The 23,007-nt window shown below is 30.5% G+C and overlaps 1 protein-coding gene across 9 annotated transcripts in view; it reads right to left on the reverse strand.

Moving 5' to 3' along the window:
• The window catches only part of Liprin-beta (liprin-beta 1), a 118,725-nt gene that overhangs the window by 35,923 nt on the left and 59,795 nt on the right, over positions 1–23,007 (reverse strand). The window contains exons 1-2 of one of the 9 annotated variants that reach the window (XM_088190070.1): positions 6,835–6,914; positions 1,842–2,349 (exon numbers count right to left, since the gene is read on the reverse strand). The exons of 6 other annotated variants lie outside the window; for them this stretch is intronic. In XM_088190070.1, the coding sequence (XP_088046196.1) occupies positions 1,842–2,303 (462 nt within the window). In that variant the 5' untranslated portion in view covers positions 2,304–2,349; positions 6,835–6,914. Of the gene's footprint in view, positions 1–1,841; positions 2,350–6,662; positions 6,799–6,834; positions 6,915–13,831; positions 13,866–23,007 lie in introns of those variants that run through there. 2 more of the 9 variants (XM_088190071.1, XM_088190075.1) reach the window with 2 other exon arrangements.

Consider the following 23,007-nt stretch of genomic DNA (forward strand, 5'->3'; position numbering starts at 1 on the left):
TTAGTTATTTTATTATTAGTTTGGCAAATGAAAACTTTATTTTTCAGATTTTTTTAAATAATTTTAGTACCATACATCACTATCGCATTGAAATTAGTCGTTTTAAAGTGCCATAATACTAATAGATTTGCTTATCAAATTTACTAAGAATCCGGATTTGATCGACGTAGAAACCATATGATTTAACAGTTTTTTCAAGCAAATTGCACTGGAACCGTTAGACCGTACTTTACCGAAAAAACGTTGTAAAATATAAATAAACAAGTATTAATTTAACGTTACGTCATTACTAGTGAATCCTTTTTAATTTGCCTTAGTTTTTATAATTGCAACTAGCCGTTACACATGCCAAAATATCTGATAAAATGTGTATCAGACAAAAGCAAAAATTATGGTTCCGCCCTGAATCATCTGCATTGGTCAAAGAATCGGGAACTTTTTCTAATGCTCGATGGTATCATCTCAAGATCTTTTACCAGACTTCAAAAAAAACTTCCACCCAGAACTTGACCTCACACCTACCGCTTCTGACTTGGAATAACAATAATTTAGCCACTCACACGAAGCGGAGATACACTGAAATGACCGAGACGATCTTTAGAAATCTAAAAATACTATATTTTTAAAATAAATATTTTGGAGGAAAATTAATAATACATAAAAGTAGGCGTCAACTTTACATATTTTTTTTATTGTGGCAGAAAAAATGTTATTTAATAATATGTCTATAATTTACAATAATAATTTCCAAATATTCGTTATTTTCAATTATTCGAATAACAAATAGTCAGTGATGAAATATTAGACTAATCGAATATATTCGTATGATTATGAAGAATCGAGAAATATAATTTGAATTATGTATACAAGTTTATACGGATATATTTATAAAATGACAATAAAAAATATATATTCATTTTAATCAGTAAAAAGTTTAATTTTAATTATATCCGCTGCCGAAAATACTACAATTAAATATGTTCAATAATACATTATTTTAGAAAGACCTAAATTAAACATTATTCATTCTGATTTAAAACCAGCCTTTGAGAAAGTCCACAGCTGCACATCATTTACTAAGAAATATGAGTAACTTTTGTAATTTCGGCAACTATACAGTGTTTTTTTTTTATTTTGTTTGTACTATGTTATTAGTTGTAATGGTAATGGATGTTAAAAGCGCAACTTAAAATTATGACAAAAATCCTAATTACTAATGAAAGTAGTTTATCTATTATATAATATATATCCTGTTTATAGAATATTTTTACAATTAAACGAAAACTAGAACACGCTCAATTCATCAAATGTCCAAACGGAACTCAATGACCGAATAACAATTATTTTGCTCTGTAACAAAATCCACTATTTCCGCTACACTAAACGAAGAGAAGTGTGCTAGATCAAACAACGCTATGTGCATCAAAAACCAAACAAAAAATATTTTAAATGGGTCAATTAAAAGCAACAATGAGAAAGTCTTTCGAAATATAAGTAGTTTTTAAAGAAAACAAAACATACTTAATCATAAACATAACTTTGTAATAAGCTATATATATAAATATATATACTTGCATGATACTATTAACTGTGGTTATGTTTATGATTCATGAGTAACGCTAGACACTGTTTGAATATAATTCCGGTTGCAACCGCTAACTTTAAGAAACTTGGTGCAACGTTCCATTGTAACTTATATAATTAACTCCGATTTAAACTAGCGGCTAAAGTTTACCGCTTAGATTAAAATTGAAATGATATGCATAAAAAACATGTTAGAAGACCATACAAACCATGCAAAAGGAACACCAACCAAAATATAGCAAGATTCAAAAACTGACCGACTGAAAACTGCCCCTTCTTTCAAACATTCCGGAACCTTCAACTTCCGCAGACTGTAAGCTGGTGAAGATTGAATCGGCAGCACAAATCCTAGGCAAAGAAGGTCTCCTTGGCCTGTTGAGAAGCACTGGAGACATCGGAGGTTTTGTTGGAAGTGGCGGCAAGGGTGGATTATACTCTTCGAAGAGAACTAGTGGAACTATTTGTAGACTATCCAGGAAGTTCTCCACTGTAGCACTCTGGTAGAACTCGTCACGATGAGGTGCGAAATGTTGAGGTATGACTCGCATCTGATTTTGATAATTGGTTCTACCTTCGTGGTAGTAGGGCACTTGGGGTGGATATCTGAGATCCGGCGATGGGGCTGAAGGTTTTGGAGGCAATGGGGGAGGCGGAGACCTCCCCCTAACTAATTTGCTGATGCAGTCCATGGCTACTTGGCAGCATTCACCATTAGACATCTTGCATATTCGACATTGCAATAAATATTCTGATGATCAAATTAAACTAAAAAGAGGATACAAAGATAGCATAAAATCTTTTTTTATATGAAATAAACATCTCTTGACCTCATCCCAATTAATTATTAATATGCTCATTTTTCCCTCAGTATCCCTCATCTCATGATCTCATACGTATTCAATTTAGAACATGTTGATAAGTATGTATTTGCAAGAAACATATCCGCATTGAGTGGGTGTTATTGAGCAATGGACCAGAACCAAAATAAAGCAAGGAACATAATCCAGTATAAATTGGATGAAATGACACATCCCGATGGACCAAATTTTTTTTTGTTATTCATTAGGTTTTCAAACCAAGCTCATATTTCACCCAGAAAGGATGTAATTCCGACGAAATTTTAGGTAATTAAACCCACCGAGGGTTTCCGCTGGTCTGTGTCTTAATTAATTAAAAACGCATTTAATTTATAACCATCCGATGGGATAATATACAGGAAACCCTTCGGTTAATGTGCTTTTTTAATCTGGGATAACTTTTTCGAAACTCGAAAGTGCCTCGTTATCACTTTTGTTAAGAAGCGATCGTTTGTTCACTGGAGTGTATACATATTTATGTAGATTGTAAAATCAAACTCGAAAGTACATATTTTGGAAACTCTCGAGAGGCTCTCAATTTAGAACACACAAGCAGAAAGAAGTTCATGAAATTTTAATTTTGAAAGGAATTTCAATTTCACAAGTTTCATCTCTTCGAGTGTGAAACTTCATACATCCAAGCATTTTTTTATGGCACACATCATACAGTCAACTAAAATGAAATGTGAATAATACACTTATAACCTACTGTATATTTAAATGTACGATTATATATAATATATTTATTGAAGTAACACAACAAGCGTTAACAGCGTGTAAAACAATTATTGAAACAAATTTTTTACTTGGGAACTTTGGTATCGTTAGTTTTTTTTCTATATACATACATACATATTTAGTTTAATTTTAAATATCATTTTTATATTTTGTATATATATTTTATATAACATTTTTTGCTAGCAGTTTAATTAAATTTATTATGGTCGATTTTTCTATGCATTGTTTCGCTCAATTTTTTTTTTAATACACAGATTTAATTATCCAATTTATATGTAAAAATATGCACTGATTTAAAATCTGCTAATAATTTTCTTTTATGAGTAAGTATACAAATATTTTATAGCAATTTTATTAAATAATAAATTTATTAGTACCTCCCACCAGTTGCTTAAATAATAAGTTCTATTATAACAACAAAAAAACACTGAATATTTATGGCTAGTTTTTATAGTTAATTTTTGCAATAAATATCATAAAAATAATAATAAAATTTGCTATTGCTAGCAAAATATTTACAGCAGTATTCTTTACACAACAATAAAAAAAATACTTTATGTTTTTTTTCACAAAACTATACATTTAATAATAATATTTTAAGCTGTACTGTACTGTAAACCTTGAATATTATGACTAACATTGTATTATTTATCTGAGATATCTAATAACTCTAATGCCACCATCCGTTAAGCATAATAAAATTAATGCAGAAAAAGTTTATTCACCATGTCTTACAAGCGCACGTGACGATCGGAGATTTAAGTGGATTAGAGTCATTTGAAAATGCACCTACACAAAAAAACAATTAGTGTCTATACAAATACAAACTGTTACGCAAAAGGGCATTCTTATAAGAAAAAATACATCGTCTGTTTCCGCCCCAAAGCATTGCATTGACCCAAAAGTCGAAAGTAAGAGAGTGCGAAAACACCTTCCTTATTCCCAAAATAGTATACATCTGCGACACTTTCAGAATAAACTTTCACACATATCAGAACTTGATTTTTCTACTTCGCTTAAAACTTGAGAAGCACAAAAGTTAGGTCGAGTATCGAGCAAGACTACTTAAGTCTTTCAAAATCAAATAATTCAACCAGATCTTTAGAACATTAAAAGACCAGCAATATAAAAGATGACGAATACCTGAAAGACCTAGGTTTGCATCCCATATGAACCTACGTATTTAGGAGATCGGAATTTATTATTATACAGATTTAATTCGATCAGTCGTTGCAAAGTTTTTCTAAATTTTTATAATCTCACGTAAGAATATCGTGATGATTAATTTAAATCGAGCTAGATTATACATATAAGGTACAAAAAAATTATATATAAATTATATTCTAACTGCGTAACTGTACTATTGCTTAATACGTACGTGATTTTAAAACTATTACAATATCATTTATAATATTAGAAGGTTTCCACAATTGTATGAATTACGAAGCCTTCAATGATATGACTGACATTATATTAGGATCGCACGTCACGCAAAGAGTGATTTAAGACCGCTTTCCGCGTGAAAACAGCGAATATACGTGTCATCTAAAAGCTTTAAACTTTCGATGTTCATCGTTTCTATAGCGAATGAAAAGAACGAAATAATCCGCAAAAAAGGTAGCAGGTTTTCTCAATGGAATAAAGAAACAGCTTTCTTTGTACATTACGATATAAATTATAATATATTTTATATTTTGTTGTATTACTATTATTTTATTACATTTGTTTAGTGTATAAACAATGAGCTATATTATTGAAATAAAATAAATAATAAATAATTACGATAATAAAAAAATATTAATAAATAAATATATCTATGATCAAGAAAAAATATTAAATTGAGCAACATTTTATTCGTAGTGTGCACTAAAACGAATGATCTGGGCATTAAAATATTTAAAATTGAGCATTAAATAAATATATCTATATTCAATCAAAATCAGCGAATGATGATCCGGTACACGTATGTTATATATTGCTCATTTAAATTGTCCTAAAATACGACACTAAATTATGACTAACTCGTCTATCTGTAAGTCTGCAATTATTTCAAGAACTGTTTAACAGATTTTTACACGGCACGTAACTTATTTTTTTATGCAAGACTACATCGGTAATTTACATTTTTTTTTTTGTTTTTTTTTTCTATTATGTCGACTTTGAATAGTATCGCCGTAGATGTACGATAGTCGATCTTTCACTATTTTGGAATACCACAGATAGTTAAATAGATACAGTAAACCCTCCTATAGCGTACGCGACAGTCCCTCCTATAGCATAGTTTTTGTTATTGTTTGTCCCTTAACTTCGCTAGACGTATTCTGTGAAGGCGAAAGCCACCGCGATACAACATAAGAGGTCGTTCATCACAATACAGTAAGAAAATATTTATTTTTGTATACCTATGATTTTTATAGAAAATAATACCAATAAATAAAATAGTATGAAATAAATGGAAAAAAAAAACAGAAAAATATATTTTAATTTTATAAAAATATTGAGAGCCACTGAATTTATATAAAAAAAATCACCAAAATCGAATAATATATAAAAAAAATATGTAAATTAAATTTACGAAATTTAATAATAGAACAGTATTAAAATATTTTTTTAAAGCACACTAATAAAAAAAAATAGTAAAATAAATAAAAACAATCAATCATTGAAAATCGCCGATTTTTTATAATTTATTATAAATGCAATATAAAATAATAATAACTAAATAACAACAGAAATAATTTTAGAAAAACACGACTAACAAATGTGTATAAATTAACTACTCAAAGGGTTAAGAAAGTCCAAAACACCTTTCTGTAATTTAGCTCTAAAACTAAACTTAATTGTTTCTTATCTTCAAATTTAAAACATACAAAATGATATTTTTTGCAATAATTTGAAAGCAAATTTAGCTGTGGAGCATTTTTGTAATAGCAAATATAAAATTTTGTGCTAAACAATCATAAAAATTATCGATAACCACAACATAGTTCAATTTAATAATGTCACTATTTCGACATATACAAACTATACTACATATGTATGAAAAAAAATAATAAATATAAAAATATTTCTCGTTTTAATTTTTTAAGCAAAATACAGTTTTTATAATAGTATTTTCTCCAGCTGCTATTTTACTTGTATAAAAAGTTCACGAGCACTGTTCATAATAATAAAATACGGACATAACGGAAGGAAGCCAATTAAACAATGAACAGAATACTAAAATTGAATAATATTAATACATTAATATTATGTTTCAATGCCATTAAGACTATCGTATCATCAATCTTTCGTCACTCGATTAAGCATATTATTATATTGTACTATGCTAATCTACATACAAAGCGTTTTAATTGCGTTACGATTGATCAACTTTATGCATTATTGTGTACGATGTGTGCCACAGCAAAAATAACTCAAGCCTTATTTTCAACTACGAATACATTGACTAAAAATGATGCGACTTCCAAAACACCACCATACCCTAGTTACATCACACACCGACATTTACGCCGTATAATTGGAACTCATTAGCGACTATTTAGCGAGTCCTTCACTAATGCGATTATTCCCGAGCGTCGAGGAAAGTTGGAAGCACTGATTGGGACTCTCTCGGATATGGATCGGAAGAAATTCAATTATGGTGGCACTCTACACTCGCGATGGTGACAAGAGGGTGGTATATGACGTGGCATGGTGACGCCCACCGATATCGACGCCGGTTAATGGTAGACTAGCTACGGAGCCGAACATTGTCGCCCACGAGTGTCAACGGCCATCATGGTGACGCATAGTTGACAACTGTCCCAGAGCGGCATGAGCACGTGGACACACTGCAATTATATCATTGTTGGGAGCGGTAGGCAACCTCTGGATTATTTCTCAATAAAAAATATACTATTTTTGTCTCCGAATCAGTAGCTCTGAATAGCGGATTATCTACATATCTACATCTTCCTTGAAATGCGTGCAGTGTTCCAGTTTTATGCAATATAATTTTAAGCGCATAAAGTTATTAATGACTTTATTGCTATATTCGCAACAGTTTTTAAATCGCATATTTATTTACAACAATATATATTCGTGTTGTTTTCGTAGTCTAATGATCGTCTCTGAATATCGCATAGCTTCGTTTAGTGCAGTGAACGTCACAGCTTCCACTTTTTATGCAAAACACACGTACGTTGAACTAACACAATCATACCATAGGAGTTGACAACCAGTTACTGTCATAATACATATATATTCTTTTTTTATTTATTTTCCGCGAAATGGCCCGAAATATGAATTTAAATTTTTTACGAAATATAAATTTGCCGCTTCAACAAAACAAGCTAGACAATGAATTTTCTTACGCGCATGTATCGCTTCTCCTTCGCATACATATATATACGTAAACAATGCAAAAAGAATGCCGATGCACTATTGCAGTACGAATTTTTAATGTATCAGTTTACAGCAAACTGTCATTGGATTCGGTACTCACAATAATCAGAAATTTGCTCGGTACGGAGTAACATTAGTAACACTACTTTTTTCTAGCAACGTCATGCAAAATAATATAAATTTGTGATTTGATGAATTTAATAAATTAGTAAGATATTTATACATAATCCTACATTCACTGTATTAAAATTTAATAACTATTGCGAGATGTGTACGCGTCATCAAGTAAAAATTGTGGAAGTTATGAAATGAAAATTAGCTTTAATATACGGAACAAAATGAAGGTATATTAATATATTCTGTATACACCGCCGCTTATTTATGAGATATGGTATAACTAAAATTTATTTATGAAAGATATTTTAGGCAAGGGTTAAACTATAAAACTCACAATTTATCAACCGCCGACCGTCTGATAAAAAGCAATGTATATTTCTCGGACAATCCTTTCTTTAAATATTGTCTGCAATATCTCACATTGTAAGGCTTCAGAAAAAATATCTTTCAAGTACACGCAAAAACAAAAATAATTCTATATTTTCAATACCAGACATGGTACACTATTTACGAGTAAACGTACAAAGCAACTAACGTTTCAAATGGATACAAACAGCAGTGGTGGAGACGAGAAGTAAATCCGAAAGCTATTGTTCTGCACCCCTGACAACGTCTGCACATTGCATTATGAAAGTAGAGGAAATGATCCTTGTAGCTTTTATTTAGGTGCAGGCAAAAATTGTTTTATATATTATTATAATATGTTAATATATTATACATGTACGGAAAAGTTCAAAAAGGGTTGATGTAAAATATAAAGCACACTTTATATACGCAAAAAGTGAGATTGATAAAAAAAAAAGGTTCCTAAAAACAACTCACGTAAAGGTAACATCGATGGTATGAGACTTTTTCCACTTTCTCTTTGTAAAGTTTGTGTATAAAATATGTATTTTCCATATACTTTCGCGGCAGGAATATACTAAGAATTAGTTTGACACTATTCTCGATTTATGACAAGACAATAATAGGCTCTCTCGCGTCCAACTCTTCAATAGATACAGACGCCCTATTATAAGAGATTTTTGTTCTGTTTCTAAGGGGACATTTTCCTTTTCAGCAGCGGTTCTAAAACGTATGGTTAGCAAAAATTTGCAATTAAATACTTAAAAAAATATACTTATATAGGAGTACAAAAAATACATTTCAGATACACAAACACGAAATTAATAAATTTAAAAGGTATTTAACCTTTGTCACGCGGCACTCAATTTCAGCCTTTGCTCCAGTAATGCGGGGACTATTGTCTTTGAGTAAGAACATTTTTAAAATGCTGTTAAGAAGAAGATTATATTAGGGTTTTCATTTATTCGAATATTTAATAAAAAAAAATGGACGATGTATTCGAATGTATCTGAATTTTTTTCGGTTTTACCGGTATTTTTTATTTAAACAAAAATTAATTGCCTGTGAAATACTATTATTTTAATTAATTATTAATTACTTTCATAATCGTTTTTGAATTTTAAAAAATATGCTATGCGAATTACTGATCAGTGAAGACGTCAAAAGGAAAATGCTTAATTTATTAAATCATATTTTTTAATCAGTTGGGTTAATTTATTAATATAGCAAAAGTAATGGAACATTTTAAATACATAATTTTTTCGATTTACTATTTATAATTGGAACATTTTTAATAAACATTAAAATCGGATATGCATCGGCATTTTTTGTTCGGATTTGCATACAAATTAACAAATTGAATCTTTGCATCAAACGTAACACAAACCACGCTCACCTGTTTTTGAAATAAGCGTTAAACGATAATAAAGGGTGTGTCTTTTCAACATGGTGTTTCGTTCAAGGAACGAATTCTACGTATTTAGGTCATAGTAGACACAACCGATAAACATTCCATTTACAAATGTTTTTTAAATGCATAAAAGCATTTTTTTTGTTAAGAAGAAGCGCCTCATTGTCTCGCATTTCGAAACAAAATATAAAGGACCATGAATTTTGGAGCTGCACTAGTCACTCGGGTACGTTGATAGAAAAAACGACTACCTGTGTTGCTAAAGTATACAAATTGTTTCATTCTAAGATTTTTTTAAATTTTATTCGAAATACAGGCGACCCTCGACTTTCGAACGTTCGACTTTCGCACAATTTTAAAATTTTAATTTTTTAAAACAATTTTTTTAATTTTAATTTTTTTTTAAAAAAAAGTTCTGCTTCAATCGGACGTTCGTATGATACAAACAGGTCTACGATATGTTCAATTTTGCAAAATAAAAATATAATTAAAGAATACGTTCAAAATTGTGGAAACTAAAGATATATTTCCACAATCTTTATTATGTTTCCAAAAAAACACAGCAAAAAAAAAACATGGACGAAATGGAAAATCTTTGTCATCGTAGATCGATGACCAACATCAAAAAGATGTCCTTCTGAGTATTTCAATTATTCAAGCAAAAGCTCTTAGTTTGCACAAAGATTGGAAGGATAGATTAAAAAAATATTTTAACACGGTTTTTCAAACAAGTAACGGTTGGTTTTACAATTTTAAAATGAGGTATTCTTTTCATAATATTAAATTTACTGGAGAATCAGCTGATGCGGATAAAGATGCTGCAAAAGAATTTATTTCCTAATTATCCAAAATTATTGAAGATGTAGAATATTCCTCTAGCCAAATATTTAATGTAGATGAGACAGGTTTATTTTGGAAAACTCTTTAACAGTGAAAAATATGAATGAAGCCTTCACGCACCTTGACAAATTTTTAAATATTATGGAAGATTGTGATCCCAATGGAGAACGCATATCTCAAGTGCGCAGGGCGATCAATAAAAATATAGCATGTTAGAAAATACTATATGAAGAAAAGAAAAAGAATAGTGGAAAACAGTTAACTCTTGATAACTTTTCAAAGGAAACACCCGTAAACCCCACCTAAACGTGTCTCTTAAACGCCTCTAAAACATCTTGGTTGTATTTACTTGATAAATAAATATTTTAAAATACACACAATTTTAATTTTTTTTACTTCCCTCGACTTTCGTACATTCAACATTCACACACATCACATTTTCAGGAACTAATTATGTGCGAAATGTGAATATTTATATTGAGATCCCTACTATCTATGTATAACTATTTCGAACAATTTAGCAGGAGCTGACTGCACTATGGCCTGTCTATAATTTATTAAGCACAATTTTTTATTTTTTTTTTATGAATAGGGGTGACTTTTCAAAGACCAATAGATGATGACCTCTTGAGAATCAGAGCAAAAACATGTTTTAGAAGAGCAGCTAGTCTGACTTAGCAAGCCATCAAAATTAAATCAGGAACCAAACCAGGGCCATCTTAAACTTCTCAAAGCCGCTCAGTTTCCTTTTGGTCAGTACAGAAGACAAAGTACAAGAAGGGGGAAGCGGCTGAGCGGAAGACGAAAGAGATTCCTCATCACTTTCGCCATCGTAGCTTAAGCAACGCGTTTAGTGTTAATGAATTTACCGAACGCCTTGAAAAAATTATTAATTTGATCTTGGCACTTTTGTAAAAATGATCAGTAAGCCATCAAACACTTAACGCGCGTTAATTTTTCAACTATAAGTCATCCAGATTGATGTTTTTTATACTTCAAAACCAATCAGAGATAATCGTTAAAATATCAAGAAGGATCAGAAATTAAATCAATTTATTAAAACAGAACGAAAATATTTCTGAGAACCGTCAGCAATATATATTCATAATTAGTAAATTTTTATTATTACATGTAATATTTATTACCAAAAAATGTGGCATTTTTGTGCAAGTCCCATTAAAAAATTTTAAATTATTTTAGAACCGTATAGCTAGAAGACAGCGTGTTTTTTTTGTAACAAACAAACAACAAAATATACATACAGTTCCACCTTTGTCAATCGTTTAATCAAAGTTATTAGTTTACCCATCTGGACATAGTCAACAAGGATTAGACTTGTTTTGAACTTCTATACCTCCCTCGCGCATTTTTACATACACAGTTACATAGTCGGTTTCCCTTTTTCAGGGGCAGGGCTTAGGGGAGGTCGCAGTTTTCCGGTTAGATGAGTTTTCTGACGTTAGGTAGACCAAAGCACTAGTAATCCACCACAACATATTTCCAGCGTTGGCTTGTGCAACGGGGTGGGTATTTTACTTGTGCTCGTGAAGTCTGTATTTTTATTCGAAACATTGAGAAGTACATTGTGTTACATATTTAGCTCATATTTCTGGACCTTAGACCTTTAATATTACGGATGTCAGACATAAAAGTAAATGGATCATAAGGCCGCTCAGTTTAGTATCAATTATTTACTATAAATAATATTGTTATTTAAGTAAAGTTTATAAGGGTGTCCCTCTAATTAAAAATAAATCAATTTTTGAATAGCTTGTGTATTATATTCTTATTTTAAGAAAAAAAGTTGTAAATCTGGAACAAGCGTGACTAATGCGGCTATGCATATTAAAAATATTAACGTTATTTAATTGTGTTTTTATTTACGTTACATATACGTATATACTATGTATGTTTTCTTTTTTCTTTACATTTTTTGTAGCAGTAACAACACTATTGATTTTGAGATCTGGTCTTTGATATCCGATATATTAAATCCAGCTTTTTAGTACAAGTCTGAAAAACGCTGGTTAAGCTCTTGGCAAATTGTATAATGATATTTTTCAAGCGTAACAGTATTTGTTATATTTCTATGAATAGAACAAATACCTATACGTTCGGAATACTTTTAATGTTATATATACTTTGAAATAAAATTAATTTATACATTTATTCTAATGTACTACACTTTCAACGAAAGAAATGCAGAAATTTTCATTTCTATAAAAAAATATTTAATAAGTTTTTAGTAGAGATATTGTCATCTACAAAGTAGTCATTACATATAATATACAAATGCCAGCGTTTATTTCTGAAATTCGCAAAACGTTTGTGGAATGCACTATTTGGTTTACGCGTTTATTTTTTATGATCGCAAAATGTCACTGTGGGGGCGTATTAATTTATTTATTAAGGGTCCCCGTTTACAGAGATTTGATTAAACGATCAATTGGTCGCATCAATGAGCGTCAATCACGTCAACCTTAACAATCGCAATATTGATCATTTTGGAAACCCTCGATGGCCAAAACTAGGCGGCATTCTGGTGACACAGGCAACACATTATTTGGCGGACCGCGACGGGACTTTGACGACCGGCGGCGCCTCGTCCGTCATCACTTACATCGTCTTTTACACCATTAATTTAACATGTTTCATTCATTCAATAAAATAATACTGCAGCAGCCCAATTTGTGTGTAATTGCCACTCATCAAGAGTCATATCTGATGAACGATAATATCATTTTAAGTCGAAAATTGGCAAGTGTGAGCCGGTGCGATATTCAAGAAAGTATTTCATTATTATAAATAAGAAATATATTGTTATCATGTTACGAAAAGTATTATACATTGTTAACACATCAGTAACGTCGATCATTATCGCACCGTTGGCCTGTTAAATAAAATCGCAGTTAGCCGGTTTAACGGTTTAATTTAACCAATCTCGACCGGAGCGTATAATTGGAATTCGATTCGTATCTGTTGTAACCGGCCCGTATCAAAATAAATCTGTTTTTTTGTCTTTTTTATTTCGTTATCGTCAGTCGAATGCAATTTTGTTCCGCCGCTAACCCATTTACGACGTAATGGGGCAATACAGACCCGGCGATAAACGAAAGTCGTTTTCGACATGTGATGTATTGCAGACGAATTGGATGAGATGATTAGCTTCGATCTGGATTGATTGTAGATTAAATCTAAGGCGACTTGTTCGGTTGATCGAAGTATAATAATAACATAAACCATGTTTATAAATTAAATTTAAATTTAATATTTATTTTACACGTTTATATGATGATAAAAAAGCACGATAACTATTATTTATAAGGACGGAATAGTGTAGTCCGTAATGTCTTAGACTAGTAAATATGAGGTTTGCGGGTTCGAGTCCCGGTAGCAGAAATCGAATTTTTATTAATAAAAAATGCGCTATTATTAAAAATAACCGGATTGCTTATAATTATTTTAAACATAATAATTTATAATTATTAATATTCCCAGACTTTCAGTCTGGTGGTTAATATTTGTAGGTATTCATTGTATTTGATTGACTTACTCAGTTAGTACAGATTTTCCTCGCAGTAACGCATTGGGCTTATGCCTGTCAAGTTACAAATAAAAATAAATATGAGAAAAATAGAATCATAGAAAATATTGCTTTTTAAATAAATAAAATGTTAATTGATTAATTAGTAGTAATACGTTGAAATGTAATTATTACACATTATATTTATTTTTAGTAAATCTTCCGTTATATTTTGACAGGCGTAAGCCCAATGCGTTACAACGAGGTAAATCTGTACCAAGTATTGACCATTATCGGTGAATCGATGACATCTATATTAATAGTTATAAATTATTATGTGTAATATAATTTATAATAAATTAATATCACTACAGCTGGGACCGGTTTCTTTTTTAATAATAGCGTATTTTTTTAGAAATATAAATTCGAGTGCAGCTGCCGGGGCTCGAACCCGCAACTTCAGAGTTACTAGTCTGAGACGTTACGGACTACGCTATTCCGTCCTTAAAATATGTATCCCATATTATTTTTTACGTTAATAATTATTTGTACTACTCTAGAAGGTAGATTTTCTAATGAATTAAAATAAATATTTTTAAAAGATTACATATTTTTTTGATAAAATTTCTACGTAAGACAATTCTGACCAACTTTAACTAAAATAGATGTTTTATTTAAAACAAACAGTAATTTATTTATCAAAATTTTTTTTTATATATAGCTTTACGTATTTATAATCTGAATTTTATAAAAGATGTTGACATGGCTATTCTAAAGAATTAACATCAAATCTTATTAACGTAAATTAAATATACACTACATGTAAAAACATATAATTAAATAAATATTTTTTAGGCACTAGTTAAAATTAATTGTATATGATACGTGCTTAAAATATGACTAAATTCATATATGTAAATGTATGTATCATGTGTTTTGCATTTAGCATTATTTTTAAATTTCATATTTGCTTAAGTGTAAATGCGAACTTAAAAATAAAACATCTATTTACTTTTACATAAAAATAAGGCGAGAATGCTTTTAAAATTCATATATCCCATACAAAAAAATCATAAATTCCAGACTAAAATATAATACTAACACAAAAAAAGATTCAAAAGGAAAATAAAAACCTTCACACAACGCAACAAAAAAAGTGGTTCAGAGAGAAACTTTTTTTTTTCGCTTTCATTTACAAATCCGAAAGTTTTCAGCGAATCACACCCCGCGGATGCTTTCGAGATAATTTACGAGCGCGCAAGGGATGATAAATTTCACGTTTTGGTCTTCAAATTTAATTGTCGTAAAGGTTGACGGAGCGGAAGCACCCTGAATACTCAATGCGACCCCTTGCTAACCATAGAATGGGACAAAAATCGATTTTGCATTTTTTGCGCTGACCTATCGCCAGGATCGGTTTCAAGCTTAAACTTTTATAAATATATTTCAAATAAAGTGTGCTTCACGCGTTCCTTAGCGATAGAACTAACCAGAGAACCTGCCACCACTAGAGAGGGTATACGTTCAATATGTATGCAATAAAAAATTTAAGTACTTTAAAAAGGCTTGAATTACGTCTTAATCAATCCCGAAATCAACAGATAGCTTTGCTAGAACTAGTATTTTCTTTTATTAATACAATATTTATTATGATAAAAATACGCCGCTTACAGTCAAACAATGTACCTTTAGATTTTACTTTTCCGTGAACTTTATATGGACATTCGGGCAAATTATGGACATCGATTATTTAAATTTGAATCAAAAACAAATTAAATGTATCTCCATTTCTCCCCTGGGCATAATGTAGCGAGCCATTCATTAACCACAGAATTTTGGGAAGCGTTGCTTTAACCGATTTTCGCAAAGCGCAAACTCGGGCAAACACGTGTATAAACGTTTACTGCGTTATTAAAAAGCGATTTTTGCGAGACGACACACACATACACGTGTGAATGTATCTGTATAAAAAATCAATTAGCTTTTGTGAAATAATCATTTATTTAGGTTTAATATTTCCCATCAGTGTTTTAATTATAAATATCATGATTTTTATAGAGATTTGCATTATATTATTAAATCATCAAAATAATATAAAAGTTGGTATAGAATAAAATTTTGTCACCGCTTTTGAGAGGCACAAGAGGTTAGTAACCATGGAACGACACGGACGAAAACCGTGTTACTGATCCACTAAAAATTACCGACAATAATAATGCATTTATTTGTATATATTTATATGAAATAACTACAATTTTCGATACATAATTTTCACATAAGGGTTCCAAAATAAACCGTCCGAAAGAAAAAACCGCGTTACGCTTTTTTACAAATCAAAAACCAGTTAAGCGTCCTCGGAAAATTAAGATATATCATATGTTTTAAATTTTTATTTAAAAAATAACTATGTAAATATTTGTTTAAAATTAAGCAAAAATATCTGATTTCATTGATTATAAATATAGTATTTATGGTAAAAGAACCATAAATAAATAATAAAATGCACGTACAACATTTTCATGTTTATTTTTCTGGGATCATAAAATACCCCAGCAGCATTGTAGCCTTTTCATAATACACACTCTCACATACAACAATGAAGGATTCGCCTCTATTATAGTTGTGCCGGTCTATTTGCTATAAACTATAGTTGCGACAAATACTACATAATAAATATCAGGATGACAGGGTCGGATGCGTGATCGCATTGCAAAAGTTCCCATAATATGTATAGAATAATATTGAATTGTTGCTATCTATATGTTGCATTTAATAATAATTTTTAAATAAAAAAACAAGATAAAATATTCGCTTTCAAATAATTAACCGTTTGCTAAAAGTTACTTTATACAAATCAAGGTATGTCATAACAATGTATGCAAAAACTGTTGTACATACATATATTTAGATTAATCAAATTATCGTAACGTATTAATCATGTCATTGCATTTTAACTATAAATAAGAAAAATAATTAAATGAATAAATCAATTAGTCACTAAGACTACAGGATCATACAGTCATGCTATTTACGGAGCATCCTTATTTCTCGCCGTTCGATAACATTCGTCCATCGATATAATGCTTGCACTATACTTTCCGACTTTCGCGTAGCAGACACACTGCCACAAATTTCATATCCCGTCCGGACGGCGACCGTGAACGACGTCCGCACGGCGGCTGCTGTCACGTACAGCTGGCATATGTGCCAAATAATCGTAATATTATTAAAATTACGCTACTGATAATTATAAAAGTTTGTGTGGGCACTCACCAATACAATATCAGTGAAAACTTTTCGGTCGTAAATATTCAATTTACGCAAAATCTTTGTCGGCTTTTGCAAAATGCCATAAGGCATAAAAATGATACTTCAGAATACGAACACCACATCTGTGACTATCCTAAAATTTGTCGCCATCGATTCTAAATAAGAATTCGTTATGGTGTGACATTTATATAAATCGATCTAGGAAAATACATAAATTTTTTTAGCAAAATCAGGTACCACTAATTATTTTTTAATTATTTAATTTTATATGAAAAAAATATAATAACGATATATGTTAGAAGAATTTACTATCAAAAATATAATTAATCCCTTTTGGTTCCCTAAAATATTCAAATATGTCAGTAAGAGTCTGTTGAAGTCCCCGATAAGCATGTGGTATTATAAATTGACCACGTGACCACGATGCAGCGCTCGACATGCGTGTTGACCATAGGACGCCTACGCGCATACTGAAATTGAACCGAGTTACTCATTCCATTTCAGTTTGCGAAACAACATATCACTTAACACGCGAGAGAGCGAAAGGGGAAGTATCTCACCGCTCGCGCTCGAAAGAGCAGCTCCGGCTTCGGTCCATTTGCCGACAATGTTCGGAAGCGCTCGAAGCTGTCCAAGTCGGCTGAATTACCTCCACTTTATCTCCCGTTCTCGGTAACCTCGGACAACTTCCGAGAGATTTTAGAGCGGGCAAAACCGAACTCGACCGAAGTAACCCACTATATTCTCCGTCCTTGACCAACCTTGGCCAGCTTCCAGAGAGTAGTGCAGGCATAAGGAGCATGGCGTATCGACGAACGAAACCCACTAACGGAATATGATCCGATACTTTTACCCATAATTTGGACGTTCCTTAGAATCTAAAGACATCTGGTTTTAATATATTTTGTACAAATAAATCAATAAAATTAAAATAATGTTAATACTGTATTCATGTAGTCAATACTGAATGGGACATAAACTTTATATTAGAGAAAACAATTTCATAAATAATTTTAGGCACATTAGAATTAAATTTAAAGTACAACCTTTTACATGTTTAACTATGGATTAATAGACACATAACACGGCATATTTAAAAAAAAACATTGACATATTTTAAAGTGTATTTGAGATAAAAACAAGTTTGAAAGTTGGGGGCCGGGTGGACGGCATTTTTTAATCAAAGTCGCGATAAATGTCATCTTGTCAGTCTTTAAGGTATTTTATATATCTGTACATATATACATACACTTTGAACTTTATATATATTTGTTTTATATTTTATTTAATTTGGTAATTTGGGACAACTTTTTATAGTATTAATGATAAACAAGATGCGGCAAAAACGGAACGTATTGGAAATGCTATAAAAAACATTGTAAAAAATCAATTGAAGCTTTTTTAATACATATACATTGTATATATACGTATGTAAGAAGAATACAAGAGAGAGAGAAGAGCATTGAATGAAAGCTTATTAGTTTAACACACATTAAGCCAAAATGTTTCGAAAAAGTATACAATCATTCTCTGTGAGATTTTTATTTGAATAATCTCAAAAGTACAATTGTATTATTATTATGTTTAATAACAATAAACACACACATAATCTAGGCTTTATTTTAAATATATATATGTATGTGATTCGTAAATCTGTTGTTAGAAATAAGCTATTTTATCACAAGCGAAAATTGATATGTTGTATATATCAATTACAAACACCCACTAAATCAAATCGTACAAAAACGAAAACATAATCCTAAGTAATGTTGCGTGCCCGAAATCGTTATCTTACCTCGGTTAGAAGATGAGGCAACAAAAAATGTACAAAGTAAACACTGGTCATTTATCTCTGAGCGATTATCTCCAGCATCCGCCAAGACAAACATCGAGTCTCGAGGTATTCCCAAAAGTGGAAACGAGGTTTCTATTCGTTTGCGGAATTAAAATAACCGTGATAAATCGGGTCGATAACCGCCCAGTTTAGCCGGTGAAGAATGGTAGTAAAGAAAGGTAATAAATAAGGTAGGAATATCGAAACTTAATAGAAACGTCGCCCGTGATAGATAAACGGGATTTGGAGTGACGTTAGCAAAGGAATGATGAAGGAACGCTCTTAGTCTGCGGGTTCGAAATAAAACTGCCAAAAACGACGGCTGGCGTTGGGTTATTTATCGGTTTTTCTAGGAATAGAACAAATACTGGTACGCTCGAAATACTTTCAATGTTATATTTACTTCGTAATAAAAGTTAAAATTAAAACAAATCTAAAACATCGGTAAATTTAACACATCAGAGATGGTTTGACTAATAAGGATTGCGGTTTATTTAATTGGGGTACAACTTTTTGGGTTTGTAATGAAAAAAATGTCAGTCCCTTTTTTAATTAATGGAGTTCTACCAAGGTATAAATCGAATACAGGAAAACCGAATTGTAACGGTTGTAAAAATTGTAAAAAATTGGCAGAGAATCCAGTCTACCCATTCCACCATTCATCGGCATTTAAAGAATTTTGATGAGGTCTAAAAATGAAGACAATAGGTGCCGCTGCCACACGAATTAAACGAAAACAATATGTATTATAGCTAGAAATGAATATGAGTACAATCTTTCTCTCGAATGAGTAATATTCATAGTTTGATTAGAAAGAATCTTATTACTGCAATCCAAAATGTTCCTTAGAATTCAGAGTAACATATGTTTATTTAGAAATTATAATATAATATTTTTCGACGTTCTTCTAACTTATATCTCTGATCTAAATTAAATTAGTGGAATTAAATGAAGAGCTTTTACCAAATCAGCATTTATGGAAGCTTTTAAATTGGATTTGAAAATTTTCAGAGCCGAAAATAAACAAACTGAAACTTGGATTTGTGTTAATGCTGTGACGATCGATGCTTTCAGATAACATTGCTCTTTTCGTATTGATGATTCATACTTGTTCTATATTACAACTGAGACGTCAATTAGAAGCCAGGGAAAAGCAGCCGCTTCTACTTCGTCCGTCCGAATGGTCCACCATTAATCTCCAAGAGTTTAACTCGATTTTGAATAAGACTGAGATTACGACGAAGCAGCACTCAAGCGATAACAACATATCACGAATATCGTTGCACTAATTTTATTTTGTCAGACCAAAAATGTTGAAAACCCATATATTTCAAAAAGAGACCATTTTGGGGGTACATTCATTAAAAATCTGAATTAAGCTTATCTAATTTTTGTGACAGAAAATTGTGAAAAATTTGTCTAAAATGAATAATTGTTAACCCAGTATTTTATGGACTCAAAACAGAGTTAAAGATTTCAATATATATTAAGTGCCACTCAACTTTTTTTTGTACAAAATCAATAACCTTGAATTTAAAAATTATTAATTAATTAAACGCAAAAAATAATATAAAACTTTGAGGTATTCTTAATGAGCTAAAGTAGCGCATTATCCAAGATGTTTTATACTTAATGACCTATTATGTATCGAATTTAATTAATCATCAGTATATTTATACGTAAGATTACGAAAATCTGGTAAAACCTTATCTGTAATGATCGATCGAAATTATAATTATATAATAATTACACGAAAGAAATTAAAAAACACAATGAATCCAATGGGATTCTGCACCACTATACGCAAGATTAGGAAAATATAAGAAAACATAATTTATGATGATCTATTGAAATTATAACTATATAATAATCACTAATTCCATTTTCACAGACACGAGAGAAATTCAAACGTAAGTTGTTTTTTATTTTATTATTATTTTAAATATTTCTAAGGGTGAATAGAAATTCCCAAAAGTATAACAACTTTGAGAAAACGTATTATAATAAAACACTAGGTAATAAAGTAAAAATCTTTGTAACGTGTATTTTCTAAGTATATTGTTATATTTTATATAATATTAAAAAATACATATGGCATTTTTTTAATATAACATGTGTAAATATATTTTTATAATAAATAAATATGTTATAAAACATTTTTATTTTAACTGATATGCGATTTTTTCAAGAGTTTTAATTTGGTAATAAAACTTTATGAAAATTTGATTAAGACTACGGCTATTAGTTTTTAGTTCAAAATGTATTCAAATTTAATTTTTAATAGAGCAAGTATGTCGCATGTGAATAATATTGTTGTATTTTATGTAATCAGACAATGTATTATTAAGTGTATGGATCAGTGGCCTTTATTAAATTTTCATAACCTCTATTACCAAAGTTAAATTAAACGTCAAAGGTTAATTGGTCGGTCGCTGAAATTTTCTATTAATAAAATTCAAGCGTGTTAATCTGCGCAGCGCAATTTTTTATATGTATTTACTTTATAAAGTACTGTAAATAAAATTAGGTACATTTTTGTAAATTTTACAATAAACAAAATCGACTTAAAATCGATAAAAAGCTACTCTTCTGTATTAAAAAAAAAACATTTTTATAAGTCTTACTATATTATAAAATAAATTATAAGTAGTTAAGTAGCAATAGTACTATAATGCGTGTAAATAATATTGTTGTATTTTGTGGATTTATAGAAGTTTAATCACCTTCATTAACAAAGTAAAATAAAATGTTTAAGGTTAATCAATCGCTAAAATTCTCAAATTTATATTCATAAATAGTTATTATTTTCTAAAAATTCAAGTTATTTTATTTACCCAACTTATTTTTTTTAATATTTTCCCAATACTGATATATTTTAAAAAAATATTAAGATACATTTTTTGTAAATTTCACAATTAAAGAAAATCAAATTGAAGTAGTTCTAAAATTATTAGGAATACAAATATAATTAACCTTTTAATAAATAAATAAATGATGATGCATTAAAATAATATTGTTGTATTTTATGTAATCAGACAGCACACAATTGTGTTATTAATTGTATAATATTGATTTTTAACTCAAAAAATAAACGGTATAAATTATTTTAATTTATTATCAAAATTAAAACAGAATAAATAGTATCTGGGGCGCAGACCCTCAGCGGCGCGCTATGAAGTAACTGGCTCTCAAAAGGGACTTTTCTCTATGGATACTGCAGTATTTAAAGACACCGATTAGAAGGTTGCCTTAAATGAAGGCCCTAAAACTAAAGCCCAAGTGTATGGGTGGAGTTTTCTGTGACGGAGGTCGACTTGCCAAGGATGAAAACTTGGTGAATGGCGGCCCTTGTTCTTTGTGAACGACTTAAAATCCATTAACCCGCGGCGTGGCTCAAAAGCATTAATATCCCTGGCGCCTAACAGAGGGAACGGGTTTCATAGAACCAAAAACCCACTAGCGAACGACATACTCTACACATTGTTGCGATATGTGTTTTCAAATTAATTTATTTTTTTCATTTCAAATGTGTTTGAGGGACGACAAATTTAGGGACCACTCCGAGCGGCACAAACTATATCTACGTCACTGCAAAAACTACCAAAAAAAGCATGACTCCCCGATTTTTTTTTGTTTCGATAAGCCACGCTTTCTATCGTTTTTGGAAAGCCGTTTTAACCGTGTTCCAAAAAGCGGCGTTATCTCATTTAGTAAACGGTTACAACAAATAACATTTTTTCAATTATGTTTATATTAAAAGATTTTTAGATTTCACAAGCCTTACTGTATTTTATGACAATCAAATATCATCAAAAGTAAAATCCCGAGTAGCAGTGGTCTTCAAACTTTTGGTCGTGATATATTTCTTAACAATGAACACAAATCGCATGTTATTTTTATTTTACTGAAATGAATTCTAGATAACAATAATATAGAACATGATTTTTACATACAATGTACATGTATATGTATGTTGGGATGCGTTGAGAAAAAACTTTGGTTTTAAAACGGAAATGTTTGAGTACTGAGATATCAAATAATGTATCCATAAAATGGAAAACGCATTAGTTTAATGAAAAATATTATTACTGTTGTATTTTCT

This window comes from Plectrocnemia conspersa, unplaced genomic scaffold (assembly GCF_051122295.1).
Source record: "Plectrocnemia conspersa isolate PC_06_02 unplaced genomic scaffold, ASM5112229v1 ptg000008l, whole genome shotgun sequence".
NCBI classification, from domain to species: Eukaryota; Metazoa; Arthropoda; class Insecta; order Trichoptera; family Polycentropodidae; genus Plectrocnemia; species Plectrocnemia conspersa.